The sequence below is a fragment of the Phaenicophaeus curvirostris genome, chromosome 16 (assembly GCF_032191515.1).
Source record: "Phaenicophaeus curvirostris isolate KB17595 chromosome 16, BPBGC_Pcur_1.0, whole genome shotgun sequence".
In the NCBI taxonomy this organism is placed as follows: Eukaryota; Metazoa; Chordata; class Aves; order Cuculiformes; family Cuculidae; genus Phaenicophaeus; species Phaenicophaeus curvirostris.
Genome location: NC_091407.1, coordinates 17,230,763 through 17,255,169, shown reverse-complemented (window position 1 = coordinate 17,255,169; position 24,407 = coordinate 17,230,763). Strand labels below are relative to the sequence as shown.

At 44.3% G+C, this 24,407-nt stretch overlaps 1 protein-coding gene across 1 annotated transcript in view; it reads left to right on the top strand.

Annotated features, from left to right (window-relative positions):
* DNAAF8 (dynein axonemal assembly factor 8) overlaps nt 1–24,407 on the top strand; it is a 101,273-nt gene that overhangs the window by 24,352 nt on the left and 52,514 nt on the right. Inside the window, 4 exon segments of the mRNA XM_069870285.1 lie at nt 7,195–7,386; nt 11,918–11,957; nt 12,789–12,919; nt 17,380–17,574. Coding sequence (XP_069726386.1) covers nt 7,195–7,386; nt 11,918–11,957; nt 12,789–12,919; nt 17,380–17,574 — 558 coding nt within the window.

Genomic DNA, 24,407 nt, shown 5'->3' with positions numbered 1-24,407 from the left:
TAATTATTATGTCTCAGGAAGCAAACAAAATCAAATAGGAGTCAATGTTACTTCTAATTAAATTTTAGTGCAGTTTTCAGAGTAGTTCTTTCTTCACCTGAGGAGACAAGCCTTTGTCAGTAAATGTTCCCACTTCTAACAAATGAGGAGGAAATTGTTCCTACTTCTAACAAACACAGAAGCTGCTTGTTACCAGTTATTGGTGACAGTTATTTGAATGGTTTTCATCTGCCCTCGGACTTGTTGCTAAACAGCCCCAATGTCACAATTTTTCTTGAACATATTTGCATGCAAATACCCATTTTCGTACATTTTTGGTTTGTTAACATCCTCTACAACCGTATGAACGTTGTGTGTTCTAATGAACTTTAGCATTACGTTGGAATTAGTCCTTAGTCATCTTAAAGCTAGGCTGGAATTTAACACATGCTCCTAGCTGGCCTTTAATGCTAAGTAGTACCTTCTGTGTCCTAATGAAGTTATTCAGTTCTATCAAAGAAGTCATCGTTGCTTCAACTGTACTTACCTGTCAGTGCTGACTGATAGATATTCTTGTTTCATTTGCAGTATTATGGTCTGGTGAACACAGACTGACTAGAAAGATACTGTCCAAAAAAGCATGTAAGCTGGTTGTGTAGGACTCTGATAGCAGTAATGTTTCAGACCCAGGACAAGACAAAGCGGGTGAGCACGGTAAGATCCTCTTGTGTACACAAGAGAGGCAGCATGCAGGGGCAGTGCTGTGTGCTCACATCAGGAATACCAGCAGGACAAGCCAGCTGGCTAGGACAGGGAGCAAGGGGTACAAGACTCTTCATATTCAGGAGAAAAACTTTGATGCCGTGGAGCTGTCTTTTTTTGTTGCCCATAGGAGAATAAATTTATGTGGAATTTTGGGCCAAGAATACTCCCTGCCTGCGTGATCCTGAGTGATCACACAGTGGCCCTGTGCTAACATAACCTACAGGCCAGAGCCTTGTCTGTCATGGAGGATGCATATGTTTGGTAGCACAGATAAGCTTTAACACTAGTGAATCAGTTCAGAATTCCCTTAATGCAAGCTAAAGCACAAGCAGCATAGAACAGTGTAATTCACACTACATCACATCACTTTGTTTTCTTTGTTTGTGTTGAGAGGGATTATGAATAGGATGAAATGAGATTTTTGTAGAGCACTGACTGTCCTGAGCCAAGAATGTAACTTACTCTTGCTACCATTAACCATCCACCAGTGTTGTGGTGGCCATAAAGCTGCCTTAAATTACCCCTGAGGTTAACCATGCGCAGCTGGCTGCATCATGAAAGGGTATACAAAGTGTGTTTTGCCCTCCTTGGTCCTGTGCTGAGCAGAGCTCAGTTGCTCTCTGTGCATCACATCTGAACTGCACTCCTATATTCAGTAATTTCTGGTGAGGAGCTGACATGTCTCTTTGACAGTTGCCCTCTTTATGCTCCAGCAGAGATACTGTCTAGCTTTAGCACACTCATGCAGCCAGAGACGGAAAATTGGATTCTTCTGAGTCAGGAGAGGCTATATTCTTCATGCCCAAGACTAAGGATAACTGTCCGGAACAAGGAGATAACTTTCAGCAAAGACATTTTCTTTCTTATTATTTTTTTAAACTGAAACTCAGATGATATGTAATGCCCTGATGGAATTGTAGAGTTCAGAGTAAACAGTGCTTCTGTTTATGCAGCTCTTTGAATTCCTGCAATCATCATTTGGCAGAGTTATCTGCTTTGGAGGATTGTAACTCCTCCATTGGAGAAATCTGAACTCAGTTCAGGTCAGAAAATTTCAATAACATCTTGCCACCATCATATTTTTCAGATCCATAACCTCAGCGTGTTCGATGCCTGGAAAGCCATTATAAAATCATAGAATGGTTTTGGTTGGAAAAGACCTTCAAGATCGTGAAGTCCACCACTAGATCATGCCCCCAGGTATAACATCTGCTCATCGTTTAAACACCTCCAGGAATGGCGACTCAACCACCTCCCTGGGCAGCCCATTTCAATACTTGGCAACCCTTTCCGTAAAGGAATTCCCCCTAATGTCCAATCTTACCACCTGTGCATCTTGCCCCCTGTCCTGTCACTGGCTACTGGGGAGAAGAGACCAGCCCCCACCTTGCTACAACCTCCTTTTAGGTAGTTGTAGAGAGCGTTGAGGTCTCCCCTCAGTCTCCTTTTCTCCAGACTAAACGACTCCAGCTTCCTCAGCCGCTCATCATAAGGCTTGTGCTCCAGACTTTTCACCATTGGTGCTGGAGAGAGTGAATCTGGTACAAAAATGCATTAACATAAAGACCATTTGGACCATTAACATCTATCTGCTCTGCTTTTTGTTACTGTTACCTTCCTAATTACAGCATGTTCTGCCAGTTGTACACAGGAAATGCAGATTCCTGCCTCATTCTTCCCTATGGGTCCCACTTTGAATGATAAAGCAGTGTTTTGAATGGTTTCAGGGTTTATTCCACAATTTAATGTGGAATTTCAAATAATCTACCAGATGGCATAGTCATCATTTTTCCTTCCCCACAGAATGAAAATGAAGAAGCACTTGACATTTCCAATATGTCTTCATCTAATGCAAGAATTTTTAGAAGTCGTGAAAGAGCGTTATCAGCTTTGCCTTAGATAGACAGAACTGTTCAGTGTCCTAACCATCTCCTCTCCTAGATTAGCCACATGGCTGCATGCAAAATAGGTGTATAACCACATAATCCACATGCTCGCATTTTGCACTGTGAGCTCTGTCTGTAATGAAGCCTGAACATACAATGCTAGAGCTATTTCAGCACCAGAGTATGGAGTTTTCATTACAGCAATTATCTGGAGCTGCTAAAGTACCTAGAAATCAGCTTACATTTACAGACGTGTGGCAGATGCATCATTTGGCAAAAGATTTCTGCAGTCAGTAATTTGCCATTCATCAGGGATTGCCTCTTAAATCTGTGATCCAAGCTAGGGTGCAGATGACATAGAAGAATAAATTTAGACATGGCTGAAAACAATTATTTTGATTAAGCTTTCAGCCAATGAGAGTCATCATGTTTCTTTTCCTTCCCTTTCCCCTCTAGGAAAGAAGGAGGGGACTGGGTGAGCATTGCTTATCTTCACTCTGCGTGCAGTGGCTGTTGTGATTTAGCTCTCTCTGTTGTGGAGCCTGCTCAATGCAGTAGAGAGTGTTTTTTTTGATTGAATATGATATCTTGCCTCAGTGTTAGTATTGGGAAAGGTATGACAAGGGAAATACTGATGTTTTGTTTACCTGCAAAAATGCAGCTGTATCTGTAAGAAAAAAAAAAAAAGAATTGGCTTCTCCTTATCTGCCCTTCCACTGGGATAATCCCTCAGGTGGGTGAGCTGATCCTGCTGAGAAATGCTACTTTCTTGGGTTCTGTGTGGTGACATGAACTTCCCAAGCGTGTGATGTAGTGTGGTTCCCAAAGAGCAGCAAGTGGGAACTGCTCCTGCCTGCTGTCTACCTGGGACCTGGCAGTGGAGTTGTCACCCAGCCCTCTTGGCTCTTGAGCTGCTGCTCAGTCACTCCAGCCTTCAACAGCATTGATAATGACTCCTGGTTTTAGGGCAACAGAGCTGTTTGTGTAATCCAGTATGCAGATGTAGTAAAGGCAATGCTAACTGGTCTTGAAAAACACCAACAAAGGCATCATTTAACCCATTAGAGCTCTTTTATTAGAAACAAAATGACATTAATCTTGGCTTACAAACTTATATCCACTTGGCTTTGGCTTGCTGGGATTTTAAATGGCTCTGCTTTTAAAAAATAAAACATGGAGGTAAAATGCTAGTTTTTAATGATTGTATGGATGCCTTCATATTACAGGGTTTTTATGAGTAGTAGTTTCCTTTGGAGCTATGCTCTGTGTGTGTCACTTCAACACTACTATAGCTGAAGACTAGGATATATGCATATCCTTCAGTTATTTTGCAAATCTTTTTTTCTCATTTCTTTTTTTTGGTGTGGATTTGGGGCGTGGTTATTCCTTGGCTGCTCAGTGTGGTCACTGCTTCTGCTTGCACTGATGTTACCTTATGAGAGAGGAGAAAGATGGAAGAACTAGGTGTGGAGGGGTGGCTGGAAAATTGAGCTGGTTATAAATTGCAATGTTATAAACTATAATTGCACAAATGAAATAGCAAGCACTTTGGAAATAGGAAATTTCATCTTATTTACTCTATGGTAGTTGTTGGCACTTGGTTACAATCCGTTGTAAGCGTGTCTGTGAGTGACAGAGCAATTGTAGTCAGAGCAGCCTGAAATAGCCCAGCATTTTAGTCTCTTTATAATCTAATACTGTCACAAATAAAAGCCAGTGTAACATGTAGGCAAATTGAACCCTTTTCTTAGATAGACAAAGGTAAATTGGGCAATGCTGTGGGAAGGCATGCTAAGAAAGCACTGAATGCATCTTATTTCAGCAATTCTTGCCCAGATTTAAATAGGATTAGCTCCTTTTTTTGTTTATTAGCCTTAATATTTCTGAAATTAGTTGAGTTTTATACCTAGATTTTTGTTGGGTTAAGGAGGCTGGCAGAGGGAGGACAGGGAAGGACCAACAATGACTAATACCTCACTCATTCTCAGAAAGGACATTTTAATAAGTAAAATTCTTAGTTGATCCTCCTTCCTTGCTGCTGGGCCAAGCGCATTTGGAATAGTTGGAAATATCCTGGTGAAGCCTCAGTACATACTGGTTTGTCTTCAGCTTGTGAGTCACTTCCTGTCATTGATCTCCACTTGAGAGAGAAAGAAAGAATCATTTCTCCAGTATAGGATAAAGAAGGTCATCTTTTCCTGAAAGCCTGCAAGTTTCTTTTAAGGCCTCATCCTCAAAGAATTATAATGATAGGGTCAAAACCTGCATCAATTCTTCTTCCTCCCAGGACTACAATATCATTTGTAATGCAGCTAGCTCTGCAGCACCAAGAACTGTCACGTGACTATTTTCCTTTATTACTAATTGCAGTTTTTACTTGGTACTGGTAAGCAGTGCAGCAGATGTTTTGCCACCAAAACACTGGATGATGCAATAGATCTGCTTGGGACTTTTTACTAGTATATGTTTTTGAAAAGCATTTTAAGGAATTGTCTGTTTTGAGGACAGGCACGAAAGTCAAGCTACATTAACTTATCACAGAATAACCAGGTTGGAAGAGACCCACCGGATCATCGAGTCCAACCGTTCCTATCAAACACTAAACCATATCCCTCAGCACCTCGTCCACCCATGCCTTAAACACCTCCAGGGAAGGTGACTCAACCCCCTCCCTGGGCAGCCTGTTCCAGTGCCCAATGACCCTTTCTGTAAAGAATTTTTCCTAACGTCTAGCCTAAACCTCCCCTGGCAGAGCTTGAGGCCGTTCCCTCTTGTCCTGTCCCCTGTCACTTGGGAGAAGAGGCCAGCACCCTCCTCTCTACAACCTCCTTTCAGGTAGTTACAGAGAGCAACGAGGTCTCCCCTCAGCCTCCTCTTCTCCAGGCTAAACAACCCCAGCTCTCTCAGCCGCTCTTCATAAGGCCTGTTCTCCAGCCCTTTCAAGTGGATTAGGCATTGAACACCTTTGTGGACATTTTAAATCAGAATTGAAGTGGCTTTATGTGGGCATAAAGATTCCAGTATTACATGTATGCCTTGGTGTACCTGTGATATTAGCAGCAAGCACAGAACAAACGGCTGATGTTCTCATGCTTGCTAGCTTGTTGAGACCTTGGAATATTTATTAAGACCCAAGGGGTAATAGGAAAGGAATGCACTAGGCAGAAAACATGAAGATAAGGGGCGCATCTGTGGAAAACAGGGAGTTGCACTCTGTCGCTGTACTGCAGGATTCTCACAGGTGGAAATTCACTGGAATAGCTGTTACTGGATACAGAGGCACTATATGAGGTTTGCACCCTCTTGATAAAGTTGATCTCAATTGTTGCCCCCATCAACGAGGTCTGTGCCTTAATCGCTACAGCTTTAATTGGATTTAGCTTTCTTTGCTTCTAAAGTAAATTCAGGTAAATCAAATTAAGGTTAATTCAGTGTAAAGGCATGGGCATAAATCCTCTTTAAGGGCTACCTGGAGCAACTGAAAATGTAACTGTTTAGCTGCTCCTCAGCACCCTCCTGCTCCTGTTGTATTCTGAAGGTGTTCCGCAGCTCACATTACAGAAGAGGTGCTTGCTAGTCTTGCTCTGTGGTGGGTAATGTTAGATTAATGCTGCTTTTAATTAGCAGTTTAGTCTGGCTGATTGCATTGACATGTACAGGAAATGCAGTTGTGTTGCACTTTGCTGACTCTGCAGTGGGGAGCAGAGCCCTCAGCTGATGCTTGGAAAAGTTAACCCCATAAACGTCTCCAGGTGTTTGCAAAATGAATGTGTGTCCATGCTTGTAGAATATATGCACTCAGAATGCCTTGGGGGTGGTCCCAAGGGTTCTTGTTGAAGGATCATTATGTCGAGGAGCAATATTCTCGTGTATACTGGAGAACCTTTGGGATTTTAGAGAGTAGCTTCCTGATTTACAAAAGAAATGTCAGGGGCAGCAAATTGAATGTAGGTAAGAATAGCAAGCCAGCTGATAATTGCAGCTGTGGCTACTGCATCTTTGGGAAAACAAGAGAGATGCCATAAACTATAGCCCCACAGTCCGAGCTTGAGTGAGTCCCTCCTCATGAATTTGCATCCTGAATAATCAAGCTTCAATACTAGAGTGAAGAAAGAAGGTGAGTTTAATTAAGTATAACATCACCTATGACTAATGTGTGTTACATGAAGCAGAAAATAATGGAAGTTTTGACATTTTTATCAGAATTGTTTTGAAGACATTTCACTGATTTAAAAAAATAACGACAAAACTGAATCTTAAAGAATACTGAATAAATTCAATCATACTTTCCAACTGTGACCATGTAAGTCTCTTTGCCATGCACTGTCTGACTGAATGGAGACCCAGGTAACAGCTCTCAATGGAAGTGCTTCGGAAGATGTCACTGATTTGATGACCTGGCTTTTATGGCTTATGATTCCTCTTTGATAAATGCTTGCTAGATATTAACTGCACCCCCTGTGATGGCAATGAATGTAATTAATTCACAAAGATGAATGCAGTTCCAGTAATCTACATGACTTCCATTTTCATCCTTTTTTTTTTTTTTTTTTTTTTTTTGTAGGAAGCCCCTTCTTTGCCAGGCATTGACGCACTGCCTCAACCACACAGTGTGAAGAATGAGGTGCTGCTTATGACCATCAGGCTGTCCAGTTGTGGCCAAGTAGCTATGGATCAGCGCGGTGGGCAGGTGCATGGCAAGGTGCTGAGAGCAGCCAACATCTACCAGGCCCTTGTGACGTGGCTTCTGTCTCAGGTCAGTATGTGCACTGGCAGGGCACAAAAGAAGTTTTTGGCTGATTAAGGCTGTGTTTTGCCCTCCTGTGAATATGTAAGCATTCTTGACGTCTCTTTCTTCCAGTAGCTGAAGAAAGGGGAAATTATGTTCTAACTCACCTTTAAAGTCAGTAAATAAAAGTCTTGCTGAGAGCAGAGGGAGCTGGATTGTGCATGGGTTACAAAGAGCATGGCACAGAAAGTAAATGGTTGAGCCAGACTTGCAGCAGTCAAGTGACCACTAGGAATAGAGGCTTGTACTTAGACGCTTTGTCCTTGGCAAAAGAAGCAAACGGACACGTATGCCTATTTCTTACCACATCTAATTAAGAAGCGGTCCTTTCGGATCACAGAATAGAATCACAGAATGGTTTCAGTTGCAAAAGACCTTCAAGATCATCAAGTCCAACCATTAATACAGCCCCAGTCCACGACTAGACCATGTGTCTGATTATGACATCTGCTCGTATTTTAAACACCTCCAGGAGTGGTGACTCAACCACCTCCCTGGGCAGCCCGTTCCAATGCTTGACAACCCTTTCAGTAAAGGAATTCCCCCTTATGTCCAATCTAAACCTCCCCTGGTGCATTTTGAGGCTGTTTCACCTTATTCAGTCACTGGCTACCAGGGAGAAGAGACCAATCACCACCTTGCTACACCTTCCTTTTAGGCAATTGTAGACAGGGATGAGGTCTCCCTTCAGACTCTTTTTCTCCAGGCTAAACCATCCCAGGTCCCTTAGCTGCTCCCACAACCTCTGTTCTCCAGACTCTTCCCCAGCTCCATTCCCTTCTCTGGATGTGCTCCAGCACCTCGATGTCTTTCTTGGAGTGAGGAGCCCAGAACTGATCCAGGAGTCGAGGTACATCCTCACCAGCACTAAATACAAGGGAAAAGAGTGCTGTAAACAACTGGTGGTCTGTTGCATCTTAATTGCCCTTTGGATCCCGTATTTTTATTCTCATATCCCATATTAGACTTTTCCTCTAGGGCAAACAGGCAATGTGTATTTTTTCCTCCCTACCCAGCATGTTTGCCTCATTCTTTTCGCTGGTTACAGGCATTGACATACCAATCCATGCACTCCAGATAGATTTCACCCTGAGTGAGTAGACTGCACAAGGCTTTTAAATCACTTAAACTCCACTGAAATGGTATTAATTGTTAATGATGTTCACACTTCCATTAAAACATTGCTAACATGCTTTAGTGTTAGTTCCATGCTAATGAAAATTGCTACTTGCACAGCCCCAGAGTCTGAGTCTTTCACTCAGCAACTAGTTACCTCCTGACCAGCTGCAGGGTGAGCTTTCTTTCCTTGTGTTATTCCCATTTAAAAACCTGAGCTCTGCCTTGTAGCAGCTCTCTCCGATTCAAAGAGGGCATCTCAGCTTCCAGGGCTGTGTGGCTCTGCTGCAACTGTAGGGTTAAATGTTGTGATGGTCTCTGTGCCAAACTTGCTTGCCCAGGTAGACACCCATAAGTCTATGGGGCTGTATGGGATCCACCCAAAGGTATTAAAGGAGCTGGCAGATGTGCTGGCCAAACCTCTTTCCATCATCTTCCAACAGTTCTGGAAGACTGGGGAAGTTCCACTGGACTGGAGGCTGGCTGATGTTGTGCCCATCTACAAGAAGGATCGCAGGGAGGATCCAGGGAACTACAGCCCTGTCAGTCTGAACTCAGTGCCAGGGAAAGTCATGGAACAGGTGATCTTGAGTGCTATCATGAAGCACATGCAGGAGAACCAGGTGATCAGGCCCAGTCAACATGGGTTCACAAAAGGCAGGTCTTGCCAGACTAACCTGATCGCCTTCTATGACAAAGTCACTCGGCTGCTGGATGAGGGAAAGGCTGTGAATGTGGTCTTCCTGGACTTCAGTAAAGCCTTTGACACAGTTTCTCTCAGCATTCTGCTTGAGAAACTGTCAGCCTCTGGCCTGGACAGGCGCACACTCTCCTGGGTGGAAAACTGGTTGGATGGCCGGGCCCAGAGAGTGGTGGTAAATGGTGTGAAATCCAGCTGGAGGCCAGTGACAAGTGGGGTTCCCCAGGGCTCAGTGCTGGCTCCAGCCCTGTTCAATGTCTTTATCAATGACCTGGATGAAGGCATCGAGTGCACCCTTAGTAAGTTTGCGGATGACACTAAGCTAGGTGGAAGTGTGGATCTGCTGGAGGGTAGGGATGCTCCAAAGGCATCTGAACAGGCTGGACCACTGGGCTGAGACCAGTGGGATAAGGTTGAACAAGGCCAAATGCCAGGTCCTGCACTTGGGACACAGCAACCCTGAGAAGGCCAATGGCATCTTGGCTTGTATCAGAAACGGCGTGACCAGCAGGTCCAGGGAGGTTATTCTCCCTCTGGACTCGGCACTGGTGAGACCGCTCCTCGAATACTGTGTTCAGTTCTGGGCCCCTCACCACAAGAAGGATGTTGAGGCTCTGGAGCGAGTCCAGAGAAGAACAACAAAGCTGGTGAGGGGGCTGGAGAGCAGGTCTTACGAGGAACGGCTGAGAGAGCTGGGGTTATTTATCCTGGAGAAGAGGAGGCTGAGGGGAGACCTCGTTGCTCTCTGTAACTACCTGAAAGGAGGTTGTGGAGAGGAGGATGCTGGGCTCTTCTCCCAGGTGACAGGGGACAGGACAAGAGGGAATGGCCTCAAGCTCCACCAGGGGAGGTTTAGGCTGAACATTAGGAAAAACATTTTTCCTGGAAAGGGTCATTGGGCACTGGCAGAGGCTGCCCAGGGAGGTGGTTGAGTCACCTTCCCTGGAGGTGTTTAAAGGGCGGGTGGACGAGGCACTGAAGGCATGGTTTAGTATTTGACAGGAGTAGTTGGACTTGATGATCTGGTAGGTCTTTTCCAACCTGTTGATTCTATGATTCTATGAAATAGAAACTGGGTAAAACCCAGCAGTTTCTTTCACAGGTTCTCAAACGTCTTTTGGGTAGCAATGAAAAACTCAGCATTTCTTTAATTAAAAAAAAATGCAAAAGTTGAGGCATTTCTAGACCAAATCCTTAAAATCTATGTAATCCCACTGATTTCCTGGCTTCTGTAAATCGGCATATCTTTTATTGATTTCATCGGAGATACAGTGATTTCTCTCTCCTAACTGAGAATATGGTCTTCCATATGCAAGCATTCCCCTGTGGCAGGGGTGCTGCAGCAATTCCCATGTAAATCCAGTGTTCCAAGCAGCCAGGGGCTTGGCAGAGCTATTTTGAGTGGTATAGCTGACCTATACAACAGCTGGAAGATCCACTCAGTCCTTTTGTTGAAAAAATATTTCTAAAGGCATTTATCTCTCTGTAAATAGTTTTGGTTTAAATATGCAGGAAAGAGCAGAGCTGTTAATATATCTAGAGATTGTGGTGATGGTATACACCATGAGAACAAAACTTTTTAGTTCCTGTATTCACCAGAATCCTGGATGTAATTATAGTCCTGTAACTCAAACTTGCTAGTCTTTTCCTCTAGTGTATGTCTGGGTTCCAGCCTCTCTGTCTCACACAGCTGCTTATCCTTTCTCTTGTTTTTTCTGGTTGTCTGTGTCTCGCTTTCCCATAGCCCTTTGCCCTCATCCACCAGCTGCCTGGGTTTCAGGATGCTTTGCAGCACTACAGTGCCTTCCCATTCTGTTTTAGGCATCCTTCCTGTCTCTTTTCTACCTTGTAATAACGTTTCTCATTTATTATGTACACTAAAACACATCATGTTGCAGCATACACTGAGTAGCCTTATGGACCAATGAGTGGTCTATCCTACTGGAGACCTGTCTCAGAACTCAACTGATATCATGATAGAAGATGTCCAGTGTTCATCTTGGGGTTGCCAGGAGTCCCTTTTCACCCTTCTTGCTTTGGATCAGTATGTATATTGAAAATGAGAATGTTTGCCTCCCCCGTGTGTGTGCACTAAAAGATCCATCAAAAAAAGAATCGTCTCAGTCTAACAAAAAGGTGAGTTCTCTGGACAGGGATTGATGGGGTCTTGGCTGTTAACAATTACTAATAGAGAATACAGAGGTTCATTGAAGAAGCCTGCACCAGCTCCTCAGAATGACATAATCGCTTAGCATTGATTTTTGAACTGAGAATGAGTTGATCTCATTATTATTAATAAAGGCAGCATGCAGTGCTGCTGTGACAAGAACATGCAGTGCAGCGTTGATAGGGCCTCTGTTCTTGTTTCCTCCTAGCCTAGGGAACTAATGCAAGTTTGTGGTTTCACATAGTGAAACCAGTGGAAATCAGAGCTTGCGAGTCCTCATTGAGAAAATAAATCCATGACTTATCAAAACATACATGTTATTCCTTTTTAATTTGATCTTTATTGATTTTTCTGCTGACTAAAGCATAGCTAATCCACTAATCAAGGGAGACTGCTCCCTGGATTGTTATACATTATGGGGTTCTACTTGAAAGCAACAGAGCAACATAAAGGGTCATTTTTCAGTCTGTAAATACAGCACCTAAAAATGAAATCTTATTCAAATGGATTTACAGGTACCTGACATGAAAATGGAAGGTGGACCTGTAACAGTCGGTCAAAGGATCGATTTCTGTCTCAACATTTTCTCATTTCTAGCCTCAGAACTTGACTGTATAAATCAGAAATGCAGGCCTCAGAAGACGGCCAGAGCTGGTACGGAACGAATGCTTTGTACCTAACTACCTGTACCTGCCTCCTTGTCTCAAAAATGTTTTGTACCTGTCTTCAAGCCTCCTTGCTCCCTACCATTGTGAAAGATTCATGAAGCAAGGAGGAAAAGACAGAAAAAGTAATGATGGGACTTAGCACAGACCCATAGCTAACATAGCATGTGGGCAAGGTGATGATGACTACTGGCCTTCATCAGGAGACTCCAGGTCGACCACCACCGTCAGAAGGAGCGCATGTGCAAGGGGAGGAGACCTGCAGACACTCCTCTCTTGGCATGTGTGGCCTGCTAGGTGGAGATTGGCACATCTCCACAGGCAAAGGTGGGTCACAGGTGTATTGACTAGCATAGAAGACAGCTCCGGAGCAGCTGAATTGGGGGGTAACAGAACACCAAGACAGAATAAGACCCCTCCACCGTGGGATCACCTCCAGCAAAGACCAAAACAACGGAACACCTTCTGGACCAGGACTCCCAGAGACGCTGGACATCTGTGGACCCATGATGGTAGCTATGAACCCCTTTTCCTTCCCTCTTCTCCCCATCTCTTTTCTTGTTCTCTGTCTCTTTCTATCGTAAGTCGCTTTATGGGCATAATTAATAAAGTGCCAGTTTAGATCGAAATTTGACTCCTTGACTCTCTTTGAATTATTTGCACTCTGAAATCATAAATGAAACAAACCATCATGCGTCCGCTTATGAGTGGACCATGACAGGACCCAAAGTTCCGTTTCAGGTGGTAGGGCTGCAGCAGGCCTGGCGAGAGGATGGCCTGGCCATATACGCTTGTCTCGTGCCAGCAGATGGGTCTTCAGCCCAGACCAGCACCGAGATCCAGGAGATAAGGGTAAGTATAGCAGCATTTACACTTGCTGGTTGTGCTCAACTGCCACAAGCAGTTACCACTGGGTTTGATTGAGGACCAGGCTGGGATATGCCAATTCAAGCTCAAATTTCAGTGAGCTGGGATAAAGTGGCATAAGTGCTGCTCTAAATCAGAACAGGGGAACAGCCCAGTACTGAAAGATTGCTCACAGCTAATTGCTAACTCAAGCTTTCCTCAGTTACACTGAATTTAGATTATGTGCAGATGAGAAATCAGCTTTCTGCAGCGCAGCCTTTTGTATCTGCTGTTAATATGGTTTTGGTGGCTGTAACCCCACGGTGCAGTAATTTGACTGTATTCAGAAAAGTATTTCTGGCACGTATTATGGGTTTTGCTCTTATATTTTATCCCTGTGAAAAGCGTGGCCCACAATAGGGAGTTGCTATTTGGCTCCCAGAAGTTAAGGCCCATTGAGCAGGATTTGAGACTCCATTCCCTTAACTCTGGCAGACAACAGAGTCTGTGCTGTGCAACAAAACAGCAGGCTGAAAGGTCTGGCACACCAGCTGAAGCTGTGACACGTGTAGGTGGCACAGCGTTAACATAGGGTGTCCTGAAAACAGCAGAGCTGTGAGATAGCAGTTCTGGTTTGTTGTTCTGCCTTTTCACAAAGCTACTATGATGAAGACCGGTACTCTGAGCATCTTCTGTTTTCAGTTTTGGAGACGGCTTGTTAGGTGTCATTGCTAATTTAGCCTGGTGTAGACATGTATCCTACCCACACGGTAGAGCTGACTCGTGCTGGAAAGAGTACTCAGGGAGCAGCAATCCGTGTGTACCTAGGATATCCTGTGGGTCACTTGCCTGAATAACCATCCTACTGCTGAATAACCTTTGAGATGCTGGCCCTGTGCTCTGCTGAGGCTTGTGGACCTTTCACAGGTGGCTCAAATCAACACTTGTTTTAGCAAGCCAGCAGTGGATTTTTCTACTCTGTTTTTGCCTGCCTTACCCTGACAGTGCTAACAGGAATGGGACAATAGATATGCTCATTCTTGACAATTCCTCTCTGCTGAGGAGACCCCATAGGACCCAACAGCAGGCAGTGTTTGGGGAGTCCCAGGTATGAGTCACACCTGGATGCATTAGGTGAAGTTTAAATGGAAAAGGAGATGTAAACATTCCTTAAGCACACTTATCTTGCCCTACCCAGCTGCAGCAAGCATTTTTCACTTGCAGCTGCTTACTGTGAGCAGTGAAGATTGAATTCCCCTTGATATATCATAAAGCCTGGAGGATGACAGCTGTGGCTCCAGTGCTCCTGCAAGTGAATGATTGATGCTGGCAGCAAATGTCATGATTAAAACCTCACCAAAAAAGCTCAACCCCAAAACAATGGGCAACATTTCTGTAGTGTTCGAGCACCCATTGGTAGAAGCAGTGGAGCTAATGAGCCTGCTAGACTGCACAAGGGCTTAATGTTGATTTCTGTCTAAGACAACTGAATTCAAGATGTTTGCTCCATGGAGAGAAGAAAACCAGGGACCTACCTGCCTTCTGTCGACTTGCCTTGTTGCTCTCTGCTGGTTTCAGCTAAGGGGTTGGCCAAAGCATCAAAATTGAGTGCTGAGTATGCTCAAAACGTGTATCCAGTGTTAGGAATTGAATTAACTTTTGAAGCTGCAGGCTCATGATGCTTCTGCTGGGCAGCCTTGTATCACAAAGTGGTGGAACAAGCCATACAGAGTTTCCAGCCCACATATAAACTCTAAATGCTATTCTGATCCTCGTTTGTAGTCACTGACCCTGCTGTTGAGTTCAGCTCATATGCACAGCAGTGAAGCTAAAAGGTGTTTGAATGGTGTTCCTCAGAGCAACCATGGCTACTTGAGTTTTCCTCTCATTAGACGCTCTACCATTTTTCTTTGTGGTAACAATGACTTTTATCAGTTTTGCTTTCCTGAGGCATTTGTGGAGCTGCTCCTTTCCCCCACGGAGACCTAAGCTGATAAGAACAATAAAAGTCTCTCAGAAATGTCAGCCACAGCAGAGACAAGGAAAACAACAGCGACTAGTCCTGTCTCCCCATCCCTCCCCTTGAGCAGCTTCAGCTGCTGTTGGAGAGAAATGTGCTGGGCTCACTCTTTCTACTAAAGTCTTCAATCTCTCGCTGTAGTGTTAATGGAATTGGATCAGATAACAGGTTCTGTTGGGGTTCTTCTTCAAGTTGTCTCTATGGGCACAAAGAGAATTACTTATCAGGGCTCACCTTTGAAATATTGTTGGGTTTCAAGGTGTTCTTGTTGCACCTATTTGCTGTAAGAATGTAGGGAATTCTTAGTTAGTATTTCAGGATTATGTAAAAAAGCCATGGCAAGTAGTGTAAATGTTAACCAGAAGTGTTATGGTAAACGGATATTTTAGCGTTCGTAATGTGTAGAGGATGGGGTCCATTTTCAGTGCCAAAGGTGTAAGATTACGCAGCATATTAGGTACAGATTTGTGTCTGCTGGATGTATGGGGGGAAATGCCTATCTTTCTCTGTGAATGCCTATCTTTCTCTGTGAATGGCAGCTGTCCATGGATATTCTTCCAATTATAAACAACTATGACTTTCACAGCACTGGATTGCTCTGCTGAGAGCCTAAGGACTTGGCTGTACCATTCAGGCAAGGTTTCACTTTCCCCAGCTTGCCCAAGCCTGGTGTGAAGGAACATGCTGAGTGTGTTTATCACTCATCCGCTTTGATGGTGTTTGATGCCTGTTGCCCACTGCAGGATCACAGCTCTAACAGTGGGGTACGGTTCATGGTTGAGAACCACACTAGTGCAGCCTGTGAGTTCCCTGTTACTATGGGTTGTTGCTGGCTTTATTGGTGTTTTAGTTTGGTTTTTTTTTCTCCTCAGTTGCTATTAACTGCAGCTGAGCTATATTCCAGATCTCTAAGCCATCAACTTTTTATTTAATGGCCACTTCACTGTCATCTGTGTGTGTTTTATTTTTTGTCACATTTTATTTCTCCATCCCAAGGTCTAGTGGTTATAAACAGAAATACAAGAGTGGTTTCTCAAGGCAAAATCTCCTGTTCTCAGCAGATCAATAAGCCTTTTGCCTTATTCCTTTTGCCTTATTCAACTGGGATGGCATATCTTTCTATATCAAGTTGTTCTGCTATGTTTCCTCCCAATTTTGTCAGATTTTGGGAGTTTAGTTTGGGTGGTTTTTCTGTCCTTCAAACAACTGATAGTGAGGCAAATGTAAACATCCCTGCATGGTTTTGTTTTCCTAACTTGTCATACCAAATGCTTACATTCCCCTCTTGTAATTCTGGTGGACATGGTGTGGCTACAAGCACGCCTGATGGGAGTTAAATTTTTACAACCTATGCTTTCCAAGAATCTACTTCGCATTCCCACAGTTCTCTGGTGGCTTAGAAGACCTCATGATATCTGTCGCCCGATTTGAGGATTTATTTGCACATCTTTCCTGCTTAAGTTCTGCTTTCAAGGTGCAATAAGAGGTGCAGAGATGATGTTTTGCATAATTATTGACTGTTAATTTCTAATTGGGTCTCATTGAGGTCACCAATTTTGTTCTCTGAAAGTCCTACTAATTAAGAGCCAAACAGGAAAAACAAAGGGAGAGGAGGTTAAATGATGGAAAACTAACTTAGCAGTGTGATAGTCAATATTAATGAATCAATATTATATTATTATTAATCTTTTAAAATTAATGAATATTTTAATTTATAACCCTGGCAAACCCTTTACAAACTCACATTTCATTGTATTGGACTGGTTTATGGTCCTGTTTATGACATCTTTTCCCTCTTTCAGTGTGGTATGTAATCTGCTTTGGAGTAGAGTTTGTGGTCTGATGGGTGTCATGAGTGTTTTTTTATGCCAGTGTCTTGCAACCAATGGAAGATTGTTCCTAACTTGTTAGTTGCCATTTGTGGGGAAGTTTGATTGCTGAGTGGTCTGAGTGTGTCAGGAGCTCTGGCAGAAGGGGTGGTGCTGCTAGTGTACATTCACCAAGGGGCACTTTGAGTCTGTTCTATGTGGAGGTGTGTCCCCAGGTCATGGGTGAGCCCTGCCACGCAGCTGATGGGCATAACCGACCATGGCAGGTGGCATCTGCTCCAATGTCCCATCTCCTGCATCAGGAATCCGAGGAGGATCCAGACAGAACCTTCAGTTCTATTTTTGGATCTGTGAGTGGGGTGTTACCAGGATTTTGGGAGGAGCATGATTTCTGTCGGGGGAGGATGAGCTTAGAGCTTTGGTTGCAAGGATGCAGGATGCAATGGTTTGGGAGGCTGAGGGGTTTGGTTTGGAGAATCTGAAGCGCAGCTGTACAGCAGATGCATGAAGCAGGAGGCGGGGAGGCCTTTGGGCAGAGAAAGCTGTTACAGGTGTGTTGTGTAGAACAAAGCTCCCAAGGCCATCGTCAATGTTTTTTAACCACTGACTCTTTGCAGACTAAAGAAGATCTACAAAGAACATCCAATTTTTACCAGAGGATTTCTGCATTTCTAGCCTGTATGTGTCTTCCAGATGTTATCTTCTGGAGGGCAGAACTGGCCAATCACTTCCGAAACCAGCTGTGTCCACTTCTTCCTGAGATTCCCTCTGTCCTGCTCAGTCACATCACTGCTGTTAATCCAGATCCTCGAGTACTGTAGAAAAATGCTTGGATTTCTGGCAATTTTTTTTATCATTAGGCCCAATAAGAGTTGTTGTTCTGGCAGTGTTGACAGGTATTCTTTTTGGCTGTAGGGAAGGATTTAAATAGAGTTTGAAAACAAATGCTTCTAAACTGTACAGATTTCCACTGAAGTGTATGGGATTATAGGGACATGCTACCTCTTCAAATCAAGTGCTTAATATCACCTGCCTGCCTAGAGACATGTGCAAAAATGTTCACCTTGTTCTATCTGTAAGTAGAACAATAATTAACTCTTTCGCTGCTGTGAAGCTAGAAAGTGCTCCAGAACAGCTATTCGGGTGAATGAATCGTTACAAGAATTCATTATATATACAGGAGAGTTTATTCCTAAGGGGCATCCAACATTGCTTTTAGGCTGTTAACACCTTATGCTGCCTTAGTGTAAATATTTAGACCAGGTTTCAAAGAAGCTCTGAGTATGAACTGATATCCATACCTTTTGAGGGAATGGCTGAGAGAGTTGAGTTTGTTCAGCCTGGAGAAGAGAAGGCTCTGTGGAGACCTTAGAGCAGCTTCCAGTGCTGAAAGGGGCTCCAGGGAACCTGGGGAGGGCCCTTGATCAGGGAGTGCAGGGATAGGACAGGCAGGAAGGGTTTTCAGCTGAAAGAGGAGAGAATGGGATGAGTTCTTAGGAAGAAATGTTTTGCTGTGAGGGTGGGGAGGCCCTGGCCCAGATTGCCCAAGGAAGCTGTGGCTGCCCCATCCCTGGAGGCCAGGTTGGATGGGTCTTGGAGCCCCTGATCCAGTGGGAGGTGTCCCTGCCCATGGCAGGGGGTGGAACTGGATGAGCTTTAGGGTCCCTTCTGACCCAAACTATTCTAGAATGGATTCCATGATTCTATGAATATTGGTCTTATTTCTTTCCTGTGACATCACCAGCCTTTGGACAGTCAAGGTCTTTTCCCGATATTTCTAAATGAACAAAAAATCTTGAGACACAATTGCAGGAAATGGTGGAGACTGCAGTTCTGGTTCACAACAAAGTTTATTTCTGAAAATAATGTAACATGAGAACTTTCCTGCAATTTCAACCGGATTTGGGGATTACTCTTACTCTGAGAATCGATGTCATGAGAGCTTAAGGGCTTAGCAGTGCACTTAGCAATTTGCCTAAAGGTTTATCCCACTTGTATGAAGGAAAAGGAGGCTTAATGTTGTTGATTTACAGTTCCTGTAGCTTTCAAGTAGAAGCAAGTGCTGTAAAGTGGTCTGACATTCTTGTAAAAGATAAATCTGCTGTACGCTTTTAAGGCATAAAATAAGGCATCATTTGAAACAGTCAGGGCTTTTATGCAAATCCCTTATTAGGGGAATTATAAATCATTAGAAACTGAACAGCAAGATAGTAGGCACTTCCTAGGGGTGGATCTTTGCCTTGATGCCATAGAAAAACTGAAGTCAGTTTAAAGGCCCCATTCTTTTCCGAAGTGCAAATACTCTATGCCACCTGGGTTCCCAGGCCTGACTTGCTCTCTGTATCGTGGCTCTGATAGATGTGTCTTGCAGATAAACAGAGAGGCTGACGTCTCAAGGCCTGGCTCACTGAGACAGACTCTCAGCAGGCAGCAGCTACCCTGTTGTCTGCCCTGGAGCTTTACAAAGTGGCACCGACTGAGAGTGTTCCAAGTGTCATTAAAGCACAACCACAAAGTGCTGCATAGAAAATTCAATATCAAATTCTTTTAACTTCATTCCTTTGAAGACTGGGTACAAGGCCAGTGACCCATGCTTCCTCTTCATACGTTTATATTTATTTTGAGGTGATGTGTACAAAACTAAATAGACCAAGGAACCATGTGTTAGGAAAGCATGCAGTGAACACCTGGTTTTGCTCCAGGTAGCTGACAGTCAGAGATAAAATCCTGACAGGTTGGTAAAACAAGTGGGCAGGAGCGGAGGGACAGGGAACATCAGGTGAAATCGCTGTCTGTCTGTGCTGACTAGCTCTGTGCATGATTGTCATGAACCTTCGCTAGCAGTAGCTGTAATAACCTTAAGCGCATTCTTTGTTAGAGCATAAACCAATATCTTGTTTGCAATCAATTGGTCTCATGTGTTTTCAGTCTGTTCTGGACCCCAAACAGATTGCTTTTCTCTTGCTGTTTTTCTTCATGGCTTTCTTATTAATGCCCTGTGTGCAGCGTGTTAACCTGCAGTAATTCATTTGTGATGTGAATGGTCAACTCACAGCACAGTCATTGGAACCCCAGGTTAGGTTAGGAGTGACATAATCCTTGTGGAAGTTAGGAACTGTGATGTCCTGTGTCAGCAAAAAGGACTGCTTCATTTTAACATAAAATAAAAGTGCTCTCTCCTGGTAAGCCTTAGGATGCAAGCATTAACCTTGAGGACACAGACAACATCTGTAGCCAGCGTGGATGCTGCTTTTCCTCTGCCTGTTTGTTCCGTTAAGGCACTCTGAATTTCTCTTGCTCTCTGGAAGTTGTTCAGGACACTGGAACTCTTGACCAAAAGGTGATTGTTTTGGGCCCCTTCCAGAGTATCTCCCTGAATGGCCAGCTCTCCTCAGGCTCTTGGCTGTATGGGCCACCTCAAATCGCAACGACTGGTGGTACGTTGCCATTTTGTGCCTTTTGGTGTCAATTATGCTGTTGTGATTGGAGTTTATTGGTCCATGTTTTCCCTCCTTCTCCTTTCATGCTGTGTGAGAAGCAACAAACCAGCAGCTGTCAAGTGGTGCCCACGTTGGGCCCCATCCTGTTTCATGGATGGAAAGCATGGTCTGAGCTACGTGGAATGCAGCACAACTCTGCCAGCTCCTAGACCTGCTCCACGTGTTGCTGTGAGCTCTCACGTCTAGTGAATGGCTCAGGGCAGTACTTTCCTCCTCCAGAGCTTCTGCTGAGCCTGATGACAAGGCTTGAAAGCTGAAACAAATATTAGGGGAGGGATCAAACACCCAGAACAGCATGTCTGCATCTGCTTCCCCAAACCAGAGCCAGCATCTGGGCCTTGCAGCATGGCAGGTGCCTGCCCCAAGACCAGCAGCCTGACTGTTTGAAATCCAGGCTGAAGTTGTAAAAAGGACAGGTCTACCCTGCCCTTTGCTTTCTAAATCTTGCTTGTTTCTTGTCTTTATCTGAGTTGATGCTAAGGGCCAGGTCCTGCGTGTCTGGCACCCTGAGTCTGCTGTGTATCAACAGCTTTAGTGAGAGCACATCATATGACTTGTGATTCCACATGGTTGTCACTAGTCTGTGAGACATTTGTCCTGGGGCCTTATCTATATGCATTTATAGAAATTAATGCTTTGCTGCAGGCACAGAATAGCTGCGTGGCTGTGTCTTCATGAGGCAGAAAGGAGAGGGTGACATCCTGGCCCTAGCTGAGTCCCTTTGGAGTCTGGAGTTGAATTTAGTAGTGCCAGGAGTTCAGGCTGTCATTGGTGTTTGTATATTAACTAAAAACCCCTGACCTTTAAAGGAGAAAGGACTGCAATGATGTCTACCAGAGCTGGCACAAAGATGAATACATAGCCTGGGGAGGAATAAACAGTTATAGTTGTTCATTCTTCCTAAAATTTGATGTCTCGCATTTAAATGGTGTGTTTACCCATTAGTGTTGTGTGTGATGGGCAGAAAGGGTGGAAGTTGTCTCATCCTTTCTCTTCTGTGGCTTAAAATATCCCTTTCTCTGTCCAGAAAGGGGCAAGGGAAAGTGAGATGCGTCTTGCAGGGTACAAATTCATAATTGTGTTAATCAGGATTCCACAGGGAATACTGTGCTAATGCGTTGGGATTCATGATAGCAGGGAGAGGAGAGAGTCTGAGGGTAATGGTGCCTAATTCAGGGGTGTGATTCAGTGAATCACTTCAGACGTGAGCCTTGCCTGTGTGCCTGCATCCAGGCCTTTGACAGAGTGAGCACGGTGCTTCCTCCACTGCCATTGACAGGGTTGGTGAGTTACAACGATACAGAACTCCCAGTCTCTGGTGGTGGCAGCATCTTTCTCCACGGGATATGGCTGTTGCCTCATAGTGATAATGGCTGAGCAGATCTTTGTGTTTGGAAGCACCTTGCATGTGACAAGCGGAGATTGTGGAGCATGTGGAAATTCTTCCTTCAGTTTCTGGTTTCCTGCTGTGGCTGGGAAGCAGTTTAGAAAACTCCTTGCAACTTAAAAGACTTCTAGATCATCTGACAGGAAAAGTTATTTCTTTGCTGGAAATGAGAGCAGAATACACCGCAAGCAAGAAAAAGAGAGATTAGATTTGCTCATATTTGTGTATGACAGTTAAAGATTCCTGGGTTTGCTGCACACAGCTCCAGTCTTCTCAAAAATGTGCTTATTCTTGTTTCTGCTTGGTATTTTACAACTTGTTTTTGTTCTGCTGTGAATTTCCTTCCCATAACTGCCTGGCTTCATCTCGGTTATATTGTCTGAAGCAAAGCAGCAGGGGGGTTCACTTTAATGCTTTTCTGAAAAAATTACGTATGTTCACTCCTGGTTACGGGAAACCAGGTCTTTTCCAGTGTCTTAAGGCAGCAGAAATCTGAATTTGTCTCCCAAAACAAGTAAGATAAAGAGTAATTGACAAAAAGGTACAAATACAAATCATAGAATCACTTGGCTGGAAAAGACCTTTGAGGTGATCGAATCCAGCCATCCCTGTCCACTACTAAACCAGATGCCTTAGCATCTCATCTGCCCATCTGTTTGATCCCTCTGGGATTGGGGACACCACCACTGCCCCAGGCAGCCTCTGCCAGGGCCTGAGAACCCTTTTAGTGAAGAAATTTTTTCCTGATACTCAATCTAAACATCCCCTGGTGCAACCTGAGGCCATTGCCTCTCCTATCACCTGTCACTTGGGAGAAGAGCCCAGCACCCACCTCTTTCCAGCCTCTTTTCAGGCACTTGTAGACAGCGATAAGGTCTCCCCTTGGCCTCCTTTTCTGCAGGCTGGGAGGCTATGCGTGTGCCCTCCCTTCCTGCTCATGGCAATACAGATGGAGAGGATATCAGCACTGTAAGACCCCATTTTTTTACAATGGGGGTTGAGGGAAACAGTCATGAACATGATTACTGTTAAATGATTCGGGGGTTTGAATAAGTCAAAGTACCCTTGGGGCTGCTGTTGGCTGACTGTAGGGTACCTTTCCTCTGTGCTGTAATGCATTTACTATGAGATGTGAGACTATTTCAGTGCCCTGAGTCTGCAGAGAAGAGGTATTTTCAGGTGGGTATCGAAGGCCGGACAGCCTCTCCCCTGTTCTGTGCTGTGCAGGGGGAGGGAATCTCTTTCTCACCACCAATAGATGGGTGATGCGCCAGCTCTCATGTGGGAGACTTTCTGAACTGCTATGTTTGCACAGAACCATTACAGCTACTGTAGCATCGTTGGAGGCATAAGAGAGGAGCCAGCCCTGGGGTGAGACCAAGACAATTCCCACACCTACCATTAAAAACAGCACTGCAGCAGCATGAAGATAAAGGGTGTCAGAATAGCCCCAGTGATTGCAATGAGAGCGAGGTCATGCCAGTGCCTGCAGATCATCACCTGCGTTATGCATCAAACAGGGCTCATCTCAACATTGTAACAACAACTTGATGCCATTCTCTCCATGTGCATTGGAAAGTTGCTTTTTTCCTGTCTTTCCTGTGTGTTATCAGGAAGGAGAGTGTCAGGAGTTCTCCTACACTGGCACATTTTAGCTAGGCTTGGAAGACCAGGGGCAGCTGTGCTGTAGCCACCCACGTGTATTTTCTTATCCATGAGAAAAAGGATTTTCTAGGACAACTAAGACTTTTTCAAGCTTCATTCTCTGTTGCTTTGTGAAATCATATTCAGGCTGGCTGCTAGCAAACAGTATCTGACAGATCATATAGCAATTTCCCACAGGCCTTGATTCCCATGTGGGATCCCTGCTCTTGCAAGAGGGAGGCTGACCACACAGCAGCGTGCCTGGGATGAGAATCGACCCACAGCTCACACTGTGGTACTTCCTAAAGGGCAGCTTTGCACCTTGGCTTTCCCAGTGTGTCCTCTGTGTCACAACTGGGGCTGAATGGCTGTAATGAAGATTTCCATGGAGCTGTGGGTTGGAATTGGTCTGACCATGTTTGTCCCTTCTCTTTTCCTTCTTCTTGAAAGTTCATAGACTTTAGGATTGCTCAAGGAACAGCTTGAATCCCGGAAGGCTGGGGTCTTGCTGTCTTCTTGTTTTATAAGACTTGTCTGTGCTCACTATGTTGTGCCAGTGTTGGATGCAGGAGCTGGCAGCAAACATTGGAAATGGAGAAAATCTTATGTTTCCTCAAATCAGTGATTTCTTGCTTTTCCTCTGCTGGTATTTTCCACAGCATCCAAGTGCAATATCCCAAGTGGAGGCTGGTGAGTGAGGAATTGCAGGACAAAATGGACAAATCCACCAAGACAGGTCAAAGCTCCTGGTTTGGTGTAGTTGTATTGGCTGAAACAGAGTGGGAAGTGAAATCCTTAGTTCTGCTTTTAGGTAGATATTTCATGGAGCACGGGAAACAGGAAGGAAAAAACACAAAAGGCTGCTGAAGCAGAAGGGCAGGTGTCAGAAGGGGTTTAATAGTATTCCAATTTCATTTTCGGATTGTTGTTTTTAAACACTTGCAGAGTGATATGTAGTGCCTATCATTTTCCAAGCAATTCAAAAGCAAACTCTAATGTGACTGCACAATTAAACAGCATTTTATTTACCTAATAATCCAGGACAGATACCTCTTCACGCAATGTTAGTCCATTTTTTGCCCATAAGAAATTCCTGATAAAACCATGTTGAAAT